The 22,047-nt window shown below is 41.7% G+C and overlaps 1 protein-coding gene across 5 annotated transcripts in view; it reads right to left on the reverse strand.

The window, feature by feature from the left end:
• Positions 1–18,564, reverse strand: part of MYOF (myoferlin) — a 76,842-nt gene extending 58,278 nt beyond the window's left edge. For 2 of the 5 annotated variants that reach the window (XM_083614030.1, XM_083614029.1), the window contains exons 1-5: positions 18,254–18,564; positions 11,301–11,356; positions 9,638–9,729; positions 1,154–1,262; positions 641–731 (exon numbers count right to left, since the gene is read on the reverse strand). In XM_083614030.1, coding sequence (XP_083470156.1) covers positions 641–731; positions 1,154–1,262; positions 9,638–9,729; positions 11,301–11,356; positions 18,254–18,341 — 436 coding nt within the window. In that variant the 5' untranslated portion in view covers positions 18,342–18,564. The remainder of the gene's footprint in view (positions 1–640; positions 732–1,153; positions 1,263–9,637; positions 9,730–11,300; positions 11,357–18,253) is intronic. The other 3 variants (XM_083614033.1, XM_083614032.1, XM_083614031.1) reach the window with 3 other exon arrangements.
• Between the last annotated feature and the right edge of the window lie 3,483 nt (positions 18,565–22,047).

Consider the following 22,047-nt stretch of genomic DNA (forward strand, 5'->3'; position numbering starts at 1 on the left):
TGTGCAGAGCGCCACTCTCCCATGGCTGGCTCATTCACTGGCAGAAGCTGTGAGTGGGCAGTCCTTAAACCTTCCCCAGCAGAGTAGTTTCTTGACGCCCAATCTGTGCCTCCCCCCTCGGCGCGGAAGCCTACTGCGCAGGGAGGGCGTGGGTAACGGAGAACCTCTCTCCTCCCCGCTTTGCCCAGGCAAGGTTTTCCTGGCACCGCCTCGCTTCCTCCGAGCCCTGAAGCTCCTCTCCACTGGAGGCGTGGTTACTCTTCTCCGCTGAGGAGGTGCTGCTTCCCACGATCTTTGGGGGCTCTCTGTAATCCATTCGGCTTTTCCCCTCTCGCCCCTGAGCCGATCGCAGTTCCCTGACAGGATCCTTACCTCTGCTCTTTAAAAAAAAATATTCCATAATATATAAAGGTGAGGAATGGCTTTTACAACCAGTTGTTTTTATCTTAATTTCCCCCCTTCCTGGCTTTATGATGTATTGTAAAGTCCCTTTCAACCTCAATAAAAATACATTTTTTAAAAAAGGAAACAGTCTGGCTAGAAACTCTCTCTAAAAATCTAGTGACCTTAAAAAACAACAACATTCCTGTAGGGAACAGAAAAGGAGGAAGGATTCGGGGGGTGGGGGGAGCTGAAATACCTTCAATGCCTTGTGCATCCGTCCCCCCTGGGTCATTTGGATTCGGAGGTCCAGCTGGTGGCTCATACCCCACCACCAAATCAATTGTTGCCTAAATTAAAGGAAAAGAAAAATCACAAACACATAGGATCGAAAGAGCTACTTAGGTTCATGCAGAGGGATCGGGCAAAAGCCTATGAGGCCGCCAGCCACTGATTTCATGTCACAATAATTCTTTTCAGATTTTATTGTGCTTCAAAAGAAACATAACCCAAACTCTTGTTTGATTGCAGAAACCAATGTGCATAATGGATAGGAAATAAAATTGCACCTGATGCCCAAAAAACTGTGCAAAATGGCACCCTCCTTACCCACCTTAACACCTACCTCCACACACACTTTCCCTCTCTATAGCAATTTTTAAATTGATCAATGCAGCTTCCATGAAATATATGTTGCCAAAATGTTTCCTGTGCTGTTGAAATAGATTATACTGTAAAACATGCAACTATGAAAAGTAAGGAGGTCACTCACGCCGGTTTCCAGTCCCTTTTCATTCAGCAGTGGAACGAGCTTGAATGGAAGCGATCTGCTTTGTGTGCCTACTAGTTCTTTGAGGGATACAGTTGCTGTGCCAATTAACCTGAAAGACAAGAGGGAAGGACGTTGCCCAGGGATACGCTTAGAGTCTTATATAAAGGACAGAAAACCTTTCTTTGATCAGTTGCCATTTCTTAACTGGCATTTTTGGCAGGAGGGCTCAAGTCAGTTCTAAAAGTTTAGGTGTTGTAAATGAATATGGTACAATTTGTTGCATTAACAAATAATGACAATTTAAGATAGACATAATATATCACAAGAACAGGAAGAAACATGATGGACAGAATAATTGCCACATACAGGAAGAATAAGGAGAGAGTTTGAATACTTCACCTGTAGGTGTATAAATCATTTAATGTGTCAATACGAAGGGAAGTCATTAAAACTGCAGTTGCGATATAAGGGATTGTTATTTTGATGGGAGCGTAATTGGAATTTCTAAGATTTATAAATTTATAAGAATGCAGAAATAAAGTAAATAATCAAACCATCAATTCTAGCACGCGGGGGGTCACTTAAATTGCATAATTTGGCATCTCAGTGATTGGTATTATTAATTGTATTATGATTTGGCATTGTTATAATGAGGCTTTTATTGGATTGTTGTGATTGAAAACTAATAAAAATATTATTTTAAAAATAATAATAATCACAATTTGTTAAGTTTTTGGTTTTTGCATTCAAATGCATATGAGATATTAACAAGGTGCTGGGAGATACTGGGCCAAGTTTTGCAGCTTTTATCTGTACAAAAGAATTGTTCTTTTGCTTCCAAGGTCATCAGCACTGATCACCTTTTAACAACACTTGTCCAGGTGTTGGAAAGGGAGGGGAATGGCATTCCTATCTTGGTCTGGGTCCCCAACCTCCACAACAATTATCAGCTCTGTCAAAGCTGACATAATATATTTTCTGTTTGATTGTATTTTCACTATGTAAGAGTAAGTCCCCACATGAAAATCCTACATGCCCCATGTGCAAATACTACATTATTTTAGCTAAGGGAAAAAATACAGTGACCGTGCTCCAAAGTCTTGCCAGCAGATGAGACCTAGTTCTTTCCTCCTCCTTCTCCTCCTCCTCCTCCTCCTCCTCCTCTTCCTCCACCTCTTGTAGCCCCTGTACCGTCCTAATCTGTTCTAAAGGGTCCCCCAATGCTTCAGATTTTGGAGCAGCACAGGGGGTTGCATGAAAGAGGGGAGGAAGGCTAAGTCTCATTTGCACAACTGGACTGGCACAGCTGGATGTTGCCCAGCAATTTCCACTTAATGTTTGTTACAGCAAGTGTGACTTCTGTACATGTAATTGAAATACTGTATTTACTCGAATCTAATGCTCACTTTTTTGGCCAAATTATGTTGTGAAAATTAAGGTGTGCATTAGATTCGAGTAAATCTGGCAATACCTATTCTTTCCTAGTCTACTCCTCCCCTTACCCTCTTTTCTCCCTGTGGTGAATTATAATATTGTAAGCTCCTTGGAGACAGGGGCCTGTCCTCTTGTACAGTGGTACCTCGGGTTAAGTACTTAATTCGTTCCAGAGGTCCGTTCTTAACCTGAAACTGTTCTTAACCTAAAGCACCACTTTAGCTAATGGGGCCTCCTGCTGCCACTGTGCTGCCGCTGCACAATTTCTGTTCTCATCCTGAAGCAAAGTTCTTAACCCGAGGTAATATTTCTGGGTTAGCGGAGTCTGTAACCTGAAGCATATGTAACCCGAGGTACCACTGTACTGTGCAAAGCTCCACACCCAATGATGGTGCTATAGCAATAAACAAATAAATAATAAACCAGGATTCATATGGAGATGTAACCCTAATGCATGAACAGTTGCAAATTAAGACAGCACTTCATATATTGCTGAAACTGTTGTCCCCATAATTTTAAACGTCACTGAAAATGGAGGCGGCATTCAATTCATTTCTTAAGTGTAATTTGGTTAGACAGTCCCTCACACTACGAGGAAATGGTATCGAAAGTTGGAAAATTTCAAAACCATCCTGACTGTAAATCTGTTCTTACACGGCTGTCATAAGGTACAAGGGTGTGGCTGCTCACACTGTCAACAAGATGAGACAGCTTCATTTCCATTATCTTTGTTTAAAGACATTTCCTTACAGAAGCCTGCTTGTATTCTCAGACACAGAAGTGACATAGGTAACTGCTTTTAATTTGGGCGGGGGGGGGGGGATGGATCACTTCAAGCTGCATTTGTACCACTGCATTTGTACAAGAAGAATTACAGGCCCACAGCTCTCAATCTCCACATCATCCTCTTGTTGAGGCACATGAAGGAAGAAGTGACGAAGCAGAGGTTTCAGACTGGCCAGTTTCTCCAACAATGCAAGCACAAGGACCATCAGAGAGGTGTGTGTGGAAAAGGCAGGTTCCAGGTTGCGTGGCGACCAGTTTTACCCTTCCAGCTTCTCCTCCTTTGTGTAGTAAAGTGGGCATCTCAGCTGGTCCTGAGTAGGGGTGAGGGCTTCACCGGGATGGTTGCCTTGGGGAGAGAAATTCTATTCTGGGTTTCCATCTATTTCTGTATGCTTCGGAAGCCTGTTGTGCATCTCACTTCCTCTTTTTCAGGGTAGGAGCCAAAGTTTCCATTTTTGGACAAGTCTGTTTGAAGCTCCTTGAACATGCACATTCCTGCCAGCTCTTATCAAACTACTGTACACAAGGCTGTGAAAAAAGTTTGCAAGAGTTTTGGGTTCTCCCTGGATTCAGCTGACTCGTTTTGCATTATACATTTGTGTGGGCTTATCTATAAATTGCCTCTAATTGCAGAACAGAAGCTCACTTGCGCATTCTATTTTATAGTGTTAATTTAGAGCCAAGGACATTGTGTTTCTTAAAGGCTGTATTTTAAAAGAAAGAAAGAAAGAAAGAAAGAAAGAAAGAAAGAAAGAAAGAAAGAAAGAAAGAAAGCTTATACAAAGGAGCCTTCCTAGATAACTATGGCCATCCCCATTTTTCCACCACACACTTTAGGGCTCCAAGAGCCGCTGTGTTTAGAATATTAATTTCAACAACATTTCCCATTCCAAAGTTGCATCTGTGTCCATTAGGCTGCATGCACACCACACATTTAAAGCATGTGACTCTCCCTGCCCCCCGAAACTTCTGAAACTGTAGTTCACCCCTCTAAGGACTATAATTTCCAGTGCCCTTAACAAACTGGACTTCCCAGCATTCTTTTGGCATGCATGTCATGTGCTTTAAATGTATGGTGTGTACACAGCCAAAGTCTCAACAGCTGTCTTTAGGGAAATTGCTTTCATGACTGAAGGATTGATTACTTAATGCTCTTATCTAACATGCATAATCCTTCTCTCCAGGCATCACAGATAATAACAGACTCTTCCCTTATTGAGTACTATTGTCCCTACAGATCATATTCTGAATTTTACATTACATGCATTGCAATCTGTCCCTTCGCTGCCACTTATTTTGTTTGACACTAATGGGACTTAAGAGGGATGCGGGTGGCACTGTGAGTTAAACCACAGAGCCTAGGACTTGCTGATCGAAAGGTCGGCGGTTTGAATCCCCGCTGCGGGGTGAGCTCCCATCGTTCGGTCCCAGCTCCTGCCCACCTAGCAGTTCAAAAGCACCCCTAAGTGCAAGTAGATAAATGGGGACCGCTTTCTAGCGGGAAGGTAAACGGCGTTTCCGTGTGCGGCACTGGTGCTGGCTCGCCAGATGCAGCTTCGTCACGCTGGCCATGTGACCCGGAAGTGTCTTCGGACAGCGCCGGCTCCCAGCCTCTTGAGCGAGATGAGCGCGCAACCCTAGAGTCGGTCACGACTGGCCCTGACAGGCAGGGGTACCTTTACCTTTACCTTTAATGGGACTTAAGCAACCTTCATGCCAAGTAACTTTTAACCAATTTTCCTTCCTGCCAATCAGTTTGTTTTCCTTTTGCCCTGCGACTGCATTCACTAGGCGAGGTTATGTGGATGATCCCACAAGATGCATGGCCAGGATTGATTTATCTCCAGATTGGGTTATTGTTTAGTTTGTTGGTTGGTTGTTTGGTTGGTTTGGTCTACCAAAATAGTTGCATTATCGAAAAATTGTGAGGGATAACAATAGAACAATTATGTCAAAGCAAATTGAAGAAGTGGGAGTGAACCTCAACACAAAGTGCTGCCTGTAAGTGGCATTTGCAATGTTCGTTTTATGACACCCCCCTCCCCCATTCACACAGTTATTTCCTTCATTTAAAGCAGATAAAATCTAAACTGGGGGCATCCCTATACCAAGATCCTATTGCCTAAGGTTGTTGAGTGGCAACTTTTCCCTCTACCTCCTGCAACATTAAATGGGTCAGGATATATCCTAACAAAATTTCTCATAGGATTGCAGACAGCACAGAATCTCTACTACTTTCAACACAGGTGAAAAGTCAAGTGGTGTTTCACACACCATTTCTCAGGCTAGTGAAAAGTTACCCAGGTTTGGTTTTCTTTGGGTGTTGCTCTCTGGAGGCTTGTTGGTATATTGCATTTATTTAGAAATATAAAGGCTGAGCACATCTTTAACACTCTTACCAAGCAGCTACTCATATTTCCAGAGAGACAGACATAACCTGACATAGCTTCTTGGGGGAAGCAATGTGCTTTAAAAGTATGGTATGTAGTAAGGGATGGTATGAGGAACTGAAAATTATTTGAATAGTTTTATTTAAAAATCTAAGACTACAAACTTATGGGCAGTTTCCTGGGAATCAATCCTATTAAATGTTGGACTTACTTTGGACTAAACATGCAGAGGACCAGAGCTGGAGAAGTTAGCTGTAAATTTACATCCCTCACTGTGAAGAAATAACTGTTTTCTTGAGTAAAAGTCTGACCTACCACTTTTCTCTTCAGTTGCTAGCCTACCAACCATTCAGTGTCTGGAAAAATATGTACAACTGTTCATTTCTCCTCCCACTTATGGAATAAAACCACGTGACACAAATTTTGGGTGCAACTTGCTTTCTGTAACATGAACTTCTATTCTGTACTATGCAGTAGCAGAAAAGATTCCCCCTGTGTTACACTTCTTTTGTATTTCTGTTTTATATGTAAAATAAAAGAATAAGAAGCTGCTTTAGCTAAATGACAGACTTCAAAGTGGAAGCTAACATAACAGAAAGCAGATGTGTGTCCCCCCTCCATCCTCTCTCCCATTTTCCTTAAAAGGGAAAACTTAGCTGTGCAAATCGTCACGTGAGCTGGACCTTCAGCAACTTTTGTATCATGCATGTTAACATTTTTCAGTCAGGGCTTTTAAAATTACTTTTCCAGTGAGGTAAAGCTTTTGTTACAGCACCTGCACTTTATTTATTTCTTTATTTATTATAATAATATTTTATTAAGTTTAACAATAGAAAGATACATAAAACACACAAAAAAGTAATAAACAACAATACAATCTTTCACAAAAAAGGAAAAAACAATCAGAAACACCACAAATAACACCTGCACTTTAAGCCTTTAAAGTTCCCTTAAAACACCAGCACCTGCACTTTAAGCCTGCTCTGATCTGAAGGTACGATAAAAGTTTCTGCAAGTCAAAGCATGTTTCAGCTTCCAGGAAAAGGGGGTGGGGGCGGGAATATGAAGTGGCTGTGTTGGCTTTAAATACTGGGACAAACATGCCACAGCGATGAGTAGTTTGCTGGCAGTACACAACTGCAAGGAAACATTTACCAGGCTTATTCTCCAAAGAGCAAACTCAGTAAAGACTTCAAAAAAAAACCCCACGAACACTCCTTCCACCCTGGGTTTCTCCGCAAGGAATTTCCTCGACTTTTGTTGCTTTGGCACAAATGCAGTTTGAACTTCACCAGGAAGTTTTTCTGCACCAGCCCCACCAGAATGAGAACATCTTGGTCGATTTTGCTCAGAGAGAGCAAGTAATACAAGAACTACGACAGACCACAAGGAAAAGATGTTCCCCCAATCTCAACATTCATGTCGCACAGGCGTGGGGAATTTTTTAAGAGCCCGAGGGCCACATTCCCTTCTGAATGGCCTAAAAAGGGCCAAACGCTAGTAGTATGCAGGGCCCTGAGGCAAAAGCAGGTGAGTTGAAAAAATTCAGGGCACGAAGCAGAGCTAGTGAGAGGAGTTGCCTGAGGAGATTTATGAGGGCTAGGTAGAGAAGTCTGGGCCTGAAGTTCTCCATCTCAGTGTAGCACTTCTAGCAAGTCAATTTAATGCAGGGCACAATACATTCTTCTTTTTTAAAAGAGGTTTACTACTACAAGAAGAGAGAGAGAAAAGTGTTGTGTGAGAGGCCTAAAAGGGCAGGGAGAAGCTACTTATTCCCAAGAAGTTTTCTTTGTTTGCTCATTATTTTTACTTAGCATGACAAGCTGGAAGCCAACTCCCTACTCATAAATAAGAGAACCAATATTTGTAATGATCAGCACTGGATCATCATGTGAAACACAAACAGAACAAGTGGGTAGCTGCAAACATGTCCTTCGTCTAGAAATGGATATATCTGGTTTAGAAGGGGGAAAGAATCACCTGAAATCCTAGGACGGATGCTTGACTGAACCTGTTTTAGATAAGGATCTATCCCATTTTTGTGATCTCATGAGCATTCTATTATAGTCAGGAGGCCTGTGCCTGAGTTTCTCTCACCAGAAAACACATACCCCAAAAATTCCATGAGATTTGAACTACAGTGTACTTTCCTAGTACACGTAATTGGAATTGGCCCTCTCATTAAGTAAACTGAGGCAGCTATCCTGTGGATAGTGGAGGCCAGCCCGGTTGAAGTAAGATTCGACTGAATGGTATTGGGGATATCACCATGTTCTTCACCGCAGACAGCAGAACGTCTTGGACTGGCCCTAGTTATCCAGGTAAATGAGAAGCTCTAGAGCTTTATTGCCCTGGTTGGTTTTTAAGTGTCCCATGAATATTGTATATTCAGAATATTCAGAACTGAATGCAGGATTAATTTTATCTCATTCTTCTTCTCAAGTTAATAGCACAATTCTATGCACATGTTCTCAGCAATAAATCCTTCTGTGGTCCATGAGGCCTACTCCCTAATAAGTGTGTTTATGATTGGAGCCTAAGGTTAAAATCTCATAGACTTACTCGAGAGTAACCCCTTTGAATTCAATGGCTCTTACTTCTAAATAGACATGTGAGGAATTACACTGTAAACATATCATTATTATTTCAATGTGTGTCTGTTACCAGATATTAAAAGCTCTAAGTAACTGGGAATTGCCCTTTTCTTTCAGAAAGTAGAAATTTTGTGATTTGGTTCCCTAGCAGCAAAAGCAAATGCAGTTTGCTTAAAATGTGTTGCAAAGTGAGTGAAAGAAAGAATTGTTTGCAGGAAGTGGGTTTTTTAAATAAACATTGCTTGGTGAACTTTTAATCATTTCCTAGGAACAATATTTTTACCCATGAATCAGAAAGCAAACTGTACAATATGTTAAAGTTCTAAAAGAACTTTGCTTTCCCTTTCTGACATCCTGAAATGAAAGGGTGTGTCCATAAGGACTAGATCCAACTGTCTCACACACCTACGCTGGCATTCAGAGATAAAAATCACAAGCATAAACACATCTGTGATGCCTCCAGCATCATCTCCATGCATATCTCCACAACAATGGGAAAATATAGGGAAACACACTTTGCAAAGGTAGCTGTTTGTGGCTGCAGTCCTCCTTACAATTAGGCTGTTTAACATCCCACTGAAGTATATCCATAAGATGTATGGCCTGGGCTACTCTGATTGGATACCTTGGACACAGCTGCAGTCCTGACCCAAAAAGTACGGAAGAAAGCTATTCATTGCAGTTTCTCATCCCTCTTCTTTTAAATGGGCATTACACAGGCTAACCAACCTCTCTTGCCACACATTGACAAGCTCCATGCCTTTTGCAAAGCATTATAATTAGAACAGCTACTCCACCCACAACTTCAAAACTCACTTCTTCAAAATCTTTCCTGAACAAGCCTCATTTCCTGGGCACTTCTCAGTTACAGATTAACTCTCTCCTGAACGCACCCATCCTTCCTATACTTTCTTGAGGCCACCTCTCAGCATCACTGTTGCCTTGCGACATTATATTGTAAGCCCTCTAGTGTGGGCTCCATCACTGTTACATTGGGTGCAACACGCAACGTATTGTCAGGATGCTGAATAAGAAAACGTTATGTTTACAGAGATCTTGTCCTCCCATAGTTCAGAAATACGGCTGAAAGGTTAGCTGAAGTACAAGGCAGAAGAGCCAACAGTAAATGATCCAGTAAGATGTCTGAAGTCCTTTCTAACCATACACATGTGTTGCAAAATTAGAGCAATTAGTTTTTAAAAGACACCTTTTGCACGAAGCAAATTGCACTGAAAAAGAAATATATCCCTCCCCTTCAAAATTTCAAAAAGTCAACATACTTGTTTTGCCCTATAGTTTCGAAATCTTTCACAATAATCTGCAGGACTGATGAAATATCCAGAGCGATTCCTTTCAAATCAAACTCAAGAATCTGCGCAAAAAAAATTAGAATAACCCTTAGAAGTTGAAACAACAACATAACCATGCAAAGAACAGGCAATAAAAAAAGATTTAAGGAATCAACATTTTTCATTAGTAACACAATTAAATAGATAAGTGCAGACTATATTTGCATGTAGTTATCTAGGTTGAAAATGCCTGTAGAACTCCAGGCCAGTTCAGACAGTATCAAATGTGTAACTGCTATATGTTCAGGGGGGTGTACAAATGTACATCCATGTGCACAATGGGATAATCTACCAAAGGTTAGTCATGACTATGTCCCATTGAAAGGGATGCATAGTGAATGCAATGGAACCAGCTTCCAAGATTGGGCTACACTACGGCATGACTAAGAAAGCCCCACTGATTTATCTATTATTAGCTCTGAGTCTAACTGACCTTTGCTAAACTGTCCCAGTATGCTGGAGTTTTGCAATCTATCTAATATTTATAAAGTGGAAGGTGACAGGAAGGTGACAAGAACCAGCTGCAGAGGAATACACACAAGCTTGTGTTGCCCTGCCCTACCATGCATCCAAAGTATGTTGTTACTACTTTTTTTTTAAAAAAAAAAAAGCAACCAAAAAGACTGGAAAAGACTTAAAATAATCCTCTGCTGGCACCTTGACATCTAATGTTGAGCAAGGTCTTAAGGTTCATATATGGCATTACAATATGTGTAGTTTGGGGTTCAGCAAGCAGAAATCAAGATATTAGACTAGGTTTTAAATAATAATAATAATAATAATAATAATAATAATAATAATAATAATAATTTATTTATACCCCGCCCATCTGGCTGGGTTTCCCCAGCCACTCTGGCTGGCTCCAAACAGAAAATTTACAGCACAATAAACCGTCAAACATTACAATCTTCCCTAAACAGAGCTGCCTTCAGATGTCTTCTAAAAGTCAGATAGTTGTTTATTTCCTTGACATCTGATGGGAGGGCGTTCCACAGGGCGGGCGCCACTACTGAGAAGACCCTCTGCCTGGTTCCCTGTAACCTCACTTCTCGCAGGGAGGGAACCACCAGAAGGCCCTCGGAGCTGGACCTCAGTGTCTTGGCTGAACGATGGGGGTAGAGACACTCCTTCAGGTATACTGGGCTGAGGCCATTTAGGGCTTTAAAGGTCAGCACCAACACTTTGAATTGTGCTCAGAAACATACTGGGAGGTCTTTGTGTAGGTCTTTAGAGATGCAGTCAATGCAGTGGATGATCTGAGAACACCAAATGCTCCAACATTAATGAAGCTAAGCAGTTGTGATCTTGATCCATGATGGAAGCTCACTTGGAATCCCATGAAACAAGACATAGATAGAATGCACAAGGACTTCTCCCACTAAAGTGAAATATGGAAACTGTGTACCAGATATTGGACATCTCCCCTTAGCAGGAACTGTGGAAGTTTTGTTTCTGGATACAGAGAATCACAGGACCAGTCGGTTGTGACATGTGATTTCTTGTTCCATAATGTCATACAACAGAGAATAGGGCTGAACTTTGTCACACATGCTATGCCTTATCACATACAACAGAACCAATAAAAAAAAGTCACCTCATTCCAAACAGGGTTGAGTTCACTATCAATTTTCTTTGTTTTCTTTTTTTCATCTGGAAATAAACAAAAGCGTGCTTACTGATTGGAAGATATATAAAACAGCAATCACAATATATTAAAATAATATTTTTTTTAATGCAAGAGGGCTGACTTGATTTATTTGGTTGCTGGCCATGGTAGCTAATCTATACAGAATATTTTGTGCTTGTGTACATAATAAACCTGCCTCCCAATAAAGTTGTTTTGGCCTAACTATATTGCCAGCTCCCCCCACACCTTTCAAAACAGATATTTTCTGTTAGTGTACATTCTGCTGTGTCTGTGGTGAAGCCGCTGTTTAAGACACACCTTGATTTAACCTCATTCACCACAAACAATGGTGCAGCAGGGTGTTGTAGGAGGACAATAGCTCAGCAACAGAGCATCTGCCTTGCAGGCAAAAGGCCTTGGGTTCAGCCTCTGACATCTCAGATAGGCTGGGAGAGACTCCTGGCCCCAAACCCTGGAGAGCTGCTGTCAATCAGCGTAGAGACAACACTGAGATAGATTGACCAATGGTCTGAGTTGATATAAGGCTGTTTTTTAATGACTGCGACCGAGTGATCCAGTAACTGCTTTACTTTCAGGAATTGTTGAACTATAACTCCCACCTTCCTGAGCACCAGCCACACTGGCTGAGCCAGCTGGGAATCTGAGTCCAGCAACAACTGGAGGGGTACAGGTTCCCCATCCCTTCATTACAGTGTTCATAATCTCTGCACCTTTAATGGATCATGTTGAATTAAGGCTAACACGGGTCTCAGAGAGTAAGACCCACTGAACATAGTGGGGCTGACTTCCAAGTCGGCATGAACAAGATTGCACTGTGTGTTGAGGAGGAACACAAATGAACAAGTTCCACCTTCCCTTCTCTGTCTAACACTGAGTCAGTCAGCTCTAATGTACTCCTGATAGTTCTCTGCTGGATATATGGAGGAGGCGATGACAATTAGCCCTTGTGCAGGGAGTGGGGAACTGACTCACATTCCAGTAACAGGAATCGTTTTAGAAAGACTATGCAGGACAATGACTCAGACCAGACCACAAAAACTGTAAATTTGCAACTCATACAGGAAAATATCTACCACAATGCTATAAGTCTAAACTGAATTATATTGTAGCTCATTGTGCTTTAACATATATTTAGTAATATCAGGCATTGGTCCAAACTAATTGTTTCATGTAGAAGAAATGAATGGAAAAAGCGGCAGTAGCCAAGGATGCAATTTTCCTTTGGCAAGGACAGGGGCTTATTATGTAGGGCAGCTAAGGGACATGGTGATACAGAATTCTTTGTTATCGTCTTTCTAATTCAGGGTTGGGGGTGCTGTGGCCCTCCATATATTGGTAGATTCCAGCTCTGGTCAGCCTCAGCCAGCATGATAAATGGCCATTGCTTTAAAAACACTTGTGGGGCGGGGGGGGGAGCTACAACACTTTGCTGGCAGAAGAAAAATGGGGCATGTGGCTTTGAATAGGGATTATTATTATTATTATTATTATTATTATTATTATTATTATTATTTATACCCCGCACATCCATCTGGGTTTCCCCAGCCACTCTGGGTGACTTACAGCATATCTAAAAACATAATAAAAGCATCAAACATTAAAAAACCTCCCAATTCAAGGCTGCCTTTAGATGTCTTCTAAAAGTTGTATAATTCTTTATTTCCTTGACATCTGAGGGGAGGGTGCTCCACAGGGAAGGTGCCACTACCAAGAAGGCCCTCTGCCTGGTTTCCTGTAACTTCACTTCTCGCAGTGAGGGAACCAGCAGAAGACCCTCAGAGGAGGACCTCAATGTCCAGGCTGAACAATAGGGGTGGAGACACTCCTTCAGGTATACTGGGCCGAGGCCGTTTAGGGCTTTAAAGGTCAGCACAACACTTTGAATTGTGCTCGGAAACATACTGGAAGCCAGTGAAGATCCATTAGGTGTTGGTGGCCACTCCCAGTTAACAGTCTAGCTGCCACATTCTGGATTAGTTGTAGTTTCTGAGTCACCTTCAAAGGTAGCCCCACGTAGAGTGCATTGCAGTAGTCCAAGCGGGAGATAACCACTATGGTAAGACAGTCTGCAGGCAGGTAAGGTCTTAGCCTGCGTACCAGATGGAGCTGGTAGACAGCTGCCCTGGACACAGAATTGACCTGCACCTGCATAAACATATTTGGTCTAACTCAGTATATGTTCCTATATGCTTCCTATATTCCTTTTTGCCATTATCAACTGGCAGTCAGAAGGGCAAGCAGGACCTTCAACAGAACCTTAACCAATGTGAAGTGTTTCTTTTCAGTATTGCACTCAGTCCATCATGACCCCCTGCAAGATTCTCTAGTCCATTCCCCCTACCAGTTTTTCTGCTTTTGCCCCAGTCAGTCAGTCAGCATTCCAAGGCTATTGCTCAGTGGTTATTGGGCAGTTTTGGAGATTCAACCTTTCCCTACCCAGATGAAATGCTCCTCTTGTGCTGCACCAACACTCATGCCTTAGTAACAGAATTATTATTACATATTTATTTATACCCCATCTTCTTCCCTGATAGGATTCAAGGCAGCTTACAGATAAAAACAAGAATTTCTAAAGGCATAGAAAAAACAGAAATAGATGGAATTGTGATGATACTGTTTCTAAATATTCTGCTGATCAACCTATCCCTGTGATTGCTGCTGGTAGGATATTCTCCTGGTTCCCAAATCTCTCTCCTTTGCTTGTTCTTGACTTGCTTCTACTCACACTTACGTTTGGCTCTGATCCTGTAAATACCACCCACATCCCAGGCCCTTAGAGGCTCTAGAATTACTGCATCTTTGGACTACTTTGCTGCTTTCCCTCTCTGTTGAAGCTATTCACTTAACATTTTCAAGAAGAAAACGACATTTGGTGAAGAACCATAAGGATACACCTTTGCCCTTTTATCCAAACTTCTTCTCCAACAATCTGATTCAAATTTGCATGTGGAAAGTCAGTAATCTGCCTGGTCCACCATGAGCCCAGAAGGCCTTAAAGTCTCTCATTCTGTGACTTTATGCATATGGTTCAACTTCATTAAGGCTGTGGGCTTGAAGAACGCTGAAAAACCCATAAACATGCCAACACATTTTTGGTGACTGTATTTTAAGTATCCTAACTTCAGCTACAGAATTGTAGAGGAAGACAAATAATATAAAACCTGCACATCTATCTTTCATTGCATTCAACCAGGGTGAAAAAGACACAATTAAACATAACAACTAATTCACTGCCTCAAAATGTTTTTTATATAAACTATATTAGAGCATGCAAGGGAGAGTTCAAGCAGAAGAGAGGAAGACGTGATTCAAGGGCTTTAAAATGAACTTTTTTTAAAAAAAATCCTGCCCTCAGGAAATCAGGCCTTCCTACATTTATTTATCTACTGAGGAAATCGGGGCATTCTGTGGCATGTTCATTTGACACAGGAAGTTGGCTGGGCCGTGGTCCTACCATCACTCTCCACAGACCATTCCCCGGGGCTACGCATTAGTAAAACTGAGGAACAAGCGGTCTCTCAAAGAAGGGTGTCAGCAATTATTGAGTTTTGCATTGTGGAACTTCTGTGAATCTTCCAAAGAACCCCAGGGGTCATAGGAACCAGTCCTCACAGCCGTGCCCCCCACAGCTACATTCTTTCTAAGTTTAAAGAGCAAAAATGAAGTTGTGACTAATACAGACAATTCAATATCAAGCTGCCATGTCTCTCTTACTCGCTCACACACCAACTTCAACATTCAGCCTTATGAGGAGTTCTGGTGGGCTCCAACGCTCGCTCGCTATTTTGTGACCTTTTGGCTGGCTGTAATTAAGGGATTTTGGATTTTAAAATAAACCAAAAGGTGGCGGCTTAACCCTTAGCCATGCACGATAATATAACGTACGTCTTTCCCTGCTTAGTTTGTTTGGTAGATTTGTATGCGAGAGAAAAAACTTATTTGGCAGGCAGAGGATTTGCACATGGCGCCTCAAGAGATGACCTTGATGGAAGAAGTGGAGGCTCTGCTACACTACTGCTAGGAAGGTAATTTAAAAATGAAACCTATATTACGTACTGGACCTTTTAAAGGTCAAATCCTATCTTTTGCTGAAGATTCAGCTATAGGACATTTGCACTGTATGTAGAAGGTCTAAGGATCAATCTCAGGCATCTGCAGGTAGGGCTGGGAAGGTCCCACACCTGAAACCCTGGAGAGCTGACACCAGTCAGTGTGGTCATTACTAGGTAAAGGTGAAAAAAGCTGAAGGAACCCTGGACGGTTATGTCCAGTCAAAGACGACTATGGGGTTGTGGTGCTCATCTCTGCTTTCAGGCCAAGGGAGGCTGCGTTTGTCCACAGACAGCTTTCTGGGTCATGTGGCCAGCATGGCTAAACCACTTCTGGTGCAACGGAACACCGTGACAGAAACCAGAGCTCACGGAAATGCCGTTTACCTTCCCGCTGCAGCTGTACCTATTTATCTACTTGCACTGGTATGCTTTCGAACTAGGTTGGCAGGAGCTGAGACAGAGAATGGGAGCTCACTCCATCACAGGGATTCGAACCACCAACCTTCTGATCAACAAGCCCAAGAGGCTCAGTGCTTCAGACCACAGTGCCACCTGCATCCATTACTAATCCAGATAGACCAATGGTCTGACTCAGTATGGGGTAGCTCTTTATGTTCCTGTGAATTTATTCTCACCTGTTTTTAGGCAGGCCAACAGGCAGACAGAAGAGAGAATTAGATTGGGAGAGAGAGGGTGTCTTTAATCCTTACGCCATGTGGTTTTTATCACCTAACACACCCTACACCCCTCCCAGACCCCCGGGCACCAAGGTAAGCTGCTTTTTGTACTGCTGAGGGGAAAATAGTAAATACAGATAACGTGCAATATATCATTTGACCCCTATCCTACGATTAAGCTACCCATACACTGCCTCGTGCAAAAATCCAGCTAGCTAAGTTTTTTTTTTTTTAAAGGTAAATACACCTTGAGCAAGCTCAAATATGGACTGTGTAAACCATGAATGAATCACAAAAAAATCATGAATATCATACATCAGCCTTTGGCTTTTTCACAAAGCGATGTCTCAGAAAAACCAAGAAAGGTCTGCAAAAATGTAGTTTAGGGGTGTAATCCTATGCTGCAGATCTACTGGTTGAGAACTTGTGGGGTTCAGCGGAAGCCTTGATCGTCCAGGGGAATACCAAATGCAATGCACCAGGACAGACACACTGGCGGAACACCCTTGATATGCTGGTGGAATAGCCGGGGGGGGGGGGAGATGTGGGAAGAACAGGGAAGGAGCACATTCCACATCCTATACTACATCAGTCCATAGCCACACCCGCATAGATGGCGCAACTTTGCACTAGCCCCAGGCCTAACACCAATAAGTTCCCTTCCATTGCTTTCAAAGAGCTTTTAGAAATAACTGAACAGCAGTAGTATATCTTAAGTCCCATGGTAATGTGAATAGAAGGCTTGCTCTGTCGGTTTGTAACTACTGCATTTATTCACCCATAAATTCCTGTTTCACAAGCCACCATTTGAATTTTATGCAAAGGCAGAACAGAAGGACTGCGCTGAATATCCTAAAATATGGCAAGTAGACCAGGCTTCCTCAATCTCGGCCCTCCAGATGTTTTGAGACTACAATTCCCATCATCCCTGACCACTGGTCCTGCTAGCTAGGGATCATGGGAGTTGTAGGCCAAAAACAGCTGGAGGGCCGAGTTTGAGGAAGCCTGAAGTGGACAGAAACCTTTTTTAAAAAAACCAACAACCAACCCAACTAGGAGTAGAGGAAACTATGGTTCACACCTTTCCACAATGCCATTCAAATATTCCAGTAATAAGGTTTTCAAGTATTACGGTACAAACCAACTTCCTTATTGCACTGTATTTCCTTATTTAAATAATCTCAGCCTATTGTAAACTCAGTATCCTGCAGTTATCTGCATCCAGAAAAACCTATTTTTCAGTTCAGCACAGGCATCCAAGAATAATATATCTAAACTTCAGGCCACTGTCTGTTCAATTAGGGCAGCCATACGTCCGGAGTTTCCCGGACATTACCGGGATTCCAAAGGCAGACATCAAGGGGAATTTCCGAAAGGCGGTGCTTTGTCCTGGATCTTAGGCAAGTCAATCGAAAAAAGCTCAACAACTTCTTTCAGGGTGTCCTGGTTTTTACTTTTTGAAACATGGCAACCCTAGTTTAATGTATGTGATGAGCTATAAGGCAAACTACTCTATATGGACCTTAACATAACAGTATTACAACCATCTACTTATGAGGATAGGAAGTAGCACAAACTGAAATTCGTCACAAAGTTTACACCAAAGGAAAGTGGAATAAATCTGTCAGTTTCACACTTACGGACAAATGCAAATGAGCTTCCTTTTTTCTCTCCCTCATCTTTTATTACTTTGCTAAGCACAAAGTCTGAAAAGCAAAAAGCCCCCAAGGAGGGGGAAGGAGTCTAACAACATAGATGATTAATGTTCTAAATGTTTTTAAAACTATTTTAAGGCAAACAGGAAAAGAAATCTGTGTTTCCATTTAAAAAAAAAAAGATGTGAACTAAACACTCAAAATCGCTATTTGCTGTTGCAAAAAAGTAATTTCTTAAGGTGAAATTCACTTACACATTAATCCAAACTAAAGAGGGGCTCTATCTATGTGTGGGCATAGATGCAACAAGCCTATACAGAAGTTTAGAAAGAGCCGCTCCACAAAATGCCACCCTACTTCTTAAAAAAAAACCTGTGTTGTACAAAAGTTACTACTTTCCTCAGAAGTATGTCATTTGCAAATTACCAGAACTGTTACACTTTTTATCATGGCATCTTGGCACATTGAAAAACATCCTTGCTTAAAATAATCTTTCACAAGTTAGCTTTCCTTACCTTTAAAAATAACGGACACGATAGGATCTGGTTTTCCGAATTTATGTCTAGGGATATTGGAAGCAGATTCCACAATTACCCGAAGCATGGTTTTCAGTGTTTTTTAAACTGCAGCAGTTTTCAAAGAAATGTGTACTTCAGACTCTCTGCAGCCTCCAGTCTGAAGTGCCAGCAAGAGGAGGCTGGAAATGGCTCTGCTACAGTAAAGTGCAGCTGATGGGTGGATCTATGACGAGTTTAGTTACTAAAGGCTAGGGGGGGGGGGGAGAGATTTGTGTAAACTGACTCCCTGTGGTATTAGAGAGAGTTAGTTACTAAAGGCTAAGTAGGGGGAGGGTTTGTGTAAGCTGACACCCACCATTCCTGTGGTATTAGAAAAAACTGGTACCAACTTGTGAATTCTGGCAGTGCAAAGTAAGGAATTTGCTAAGTATGGTGGTTGATAAAGAGATGGGAATCTTTTTGCATATGAATTATAGTCGGGAAAGAAATATGAATGTAACACACAGAACTACACCCCCCCCCCATTTTGCTATTGATGTGAAAAGAAGTTAATATAACTTTTGCAATAAAACATAGCAATATTCTCCCTTTTGAAACGAACTTCTTTCCACATGCCATCAGCCGGTAGACTCCTGTCAATTTTTTGTTTATTTTTCATCCAGGACTTCAATCAATCAAAATAGCCTTAGATTGCCCCCTTCTGGAGGGATCAAAAATAACCTGGGAAATAAATTTGTAGGATGGTTATGTACAGTACATGTATTTTCACCAATCAGTATATTAGGAAAGAAAGCAAAAAAAATAACATTCTTTTTTAAAAAATAAATCTGATTTTAATTTATAACAAATAAACATTTCAGCAAAAAAGGAAACAATTCTTATATATAAATCTTCAACTTCCACCCCCCTCTTTCTGTGGTTCTATAAATGTGTTCTCTTTCTTTTTTCCTGGATATCCAAATTATCTCCATTTATTCCTTTTCTTATCCATTTCCTATATGTTTTAGAAACTGCAAGTTTTTACAATAATCTTGCTAATGTCTTAATTTGTTTGCAATTTGTAATTCAACAAATGATTTCCATTCCTTATTCAAAGTTTGTTATCTTGATTTCTTATTCTTCTGGTAAGTTTCGCCATTTCTGCATATTCCATTAGTTCCTGTAGCCATTCTTCTCTCGTTAGGACTTCTTACTCCTTCATTTTTGGGCAAATATCATTCTTGCAGTGGTAGTTGTATACATAAATAAATTTCTTTATTGTTTAGGTAATTCTGATCTCAAAATCCCTAAGAAAAAAGCTTCTGATTTTTTAAACAAATGTTATCTTAAACATCTTTTTCAATTCATTATAAATCATTTCCTAGTAAGCTTTAACCTTAATACAAGACATTTTTGCCAGTCTACTAGGTGTTAAGTACCATCTATATAACGTGTTCATATATTTTTTTCTTAAACCATAACATGCTGTAACGTTTATATCCATTTTCCATAATTGTTCCCATGCCTGCATTTCTTTGTTATGACCCATATCTATTGCCCAATGTATCACTGAAGATTTCACTTGTTCATCTTTTGTCTCCCATTCCAATAACATCTTACACATTCTAGACATCACTTTAACAATACAATCTAGCAGGTCTCTCTCTTTAATTAGTCATCTTTAATTAGTCATCACTTGAGAATCAAAGGAGCAGGCCAGGCCACTGGAATAAATGGCATTTTAAAGTCCATTGACCTGTGCAAGGTAAGTACAGCCAATTTATCCCTCCATGTTCTTGCATGCCATGATGTCAGAATTCCACGCACACTAACAATAGAGAGAGAGATTAAATTATAGTGATATAATAATAATCAGGATAAAGGCTTTTCTTATGGGTCTTACTTAACTTACCAGTGACAGGATGTCTGTGTAATCCCCAGTGACGGTTTTTGCAAGGCAACAAATAGCCTTTTTTGATGCTGATACATAGAAAACACAGCGAGTTTGTTTTCTCCTGCTCCAAAGGCTAGAACCAATGCATCCAAGTTATAAGAAAGGAGATTCTGACTAAACATCAAGAAAAACTTTCTGACAGTAAAAGCTGTTTGACAGTGAAACGGACTCCCTCGGAAGGTGGTGAACTCTTTCTTTGGAGGTTTTAAAGCAGAGGTTGGATTTAACTGAGATTCCTGCATCCCAAGGGGTTAGACCAGATGACCTTCCAGCTCTACAATTCTATGATTCTACTGTTAATAGATGGACAGAGCACTATCAAGAACTGTACTCGTTGGAAAAAATGGTCTCCAAGGCTGGATCTAGACACGTCAAAGAAGCGATTCAGTTAAACGCATTGTAAACTTATATACACGTGGTCTAAACCACTGAGCCTCTTGGGCTTACTGATCAGGAGGTGGACGGTTTGAATCCCCATGACGGGGTGAGTTCCCGTTGCTCGGTCCCAGCTCCTGCAGCCTAGCAGTTCGAAAGCATGCCAGTGCAAGTAGATAAATAGGTACCGCTCCGGCGGGAAGGTAAACGGCGTTTCCGTGCGCTGCTCTGGTTCTCCAGAAGCGGCTTAGTCATGCTGGCCACATGACTGTCTGCGGAGCGGACAAATGCCAGCTCCCTCGGCCTGTAAAGCGAGATGAGCACCGCAACCCCAAAGTCATTCACGACTGGACTTAACTGTCAGGGGTCCTTCACCTTTACCTAACCTTATACATATAGAGAAAGATGGGACTCCACAGCACCATCTGGTGTCACCGTGTTATTCATATACAGTGCATATAAAACACCTTTTCTTTACCAATCTATCTGAGTCCCAACACAGCAACTGATAGCATCCGGATTCTGCCTGTCTTGGAAGAGCTGGATTTCCCTCCCTCCCTTGACAAGCTGAAGCTTGTCATCAACTCTTAGGCATGTGGTAAAGACCCAGGGCAGGATGGAATCCCAACAGAAGTGCTGAAAGCCTTAAGTCCTCCCTCATGATGCACCTCCACAGCCTTCTCTTGCAGTGTTGGGGGAAAGGATCTGTGCCATAAGACATGTGCAACCCCATCATTGTGACCCTATAAGAACAAAGGTGACCACCATGATTGTAACAACTGTGGAATCCCCCTGCTGGGTACTTGGGGAAAGCTTTCGCCCATGCAGTTCTCAGCAGATTAGAGTTACACGCTGACAGGATCTATCAAGAGTCACAAGATCCTCCCAAGGAAGTAACATGGAGTCCAGACTTTTTATGACGGTACAGGATTTAGGCTATAATCCTGTACCATCATAAAAAGTCTGGACTCCATGTTACTTCCTTGGGAGGAGACGTGTGTCACCTTGTTAGTTCCTTGTGGTGCTTATTCGTATTTTCCAATCTCAGGTACCAAAACACAAAGGAAGCATGTCTAGTCATATCAGTAATGTCTACACAGGCCGGAAGCAGCTGTCTGGGATTTCACAAAGGGCTCTCCACCAGCTCAAAGTGGAGATGCCCGGGGTCAGAATCTTCTCCATGTCAAACGGAGGCTGTGCCATTGATCCACAGCCCTTCCCACACGTCGTGCAGCCCTTACTCTCGCGCATGCCGGTGTAACCAAGTGAGCAAAATCTGCAACATATGGCAAACCTGGTCTCTGGTCAAGATTGCTCGAGAGAAGCTCCGTCTATTATTATTATTAATCAGTGCTTTTTTCTGGTGGGACGCATACCCCTAAACATTTTGTGAATCTTTGTACTTTTGTCCATTTACTCTATTTATTTCCCCAACTTGAACTACAAAATGGTGATTTTCTTGAGTCAGAATGAAAGCACCTCT

This window comes from Podarcis filfolensis, assembly GCF_964270895.1.
Source record: "Podarcis filfolensis genome assembly, chromosome: 5".
In the NCBI taxonomy this organism is placed as follows: Eukaryota; Metazoa; Chordata; class Lepidosauria; order Squamata; family Lacertidae; genus Podarcis; species Podarcis filfolensis.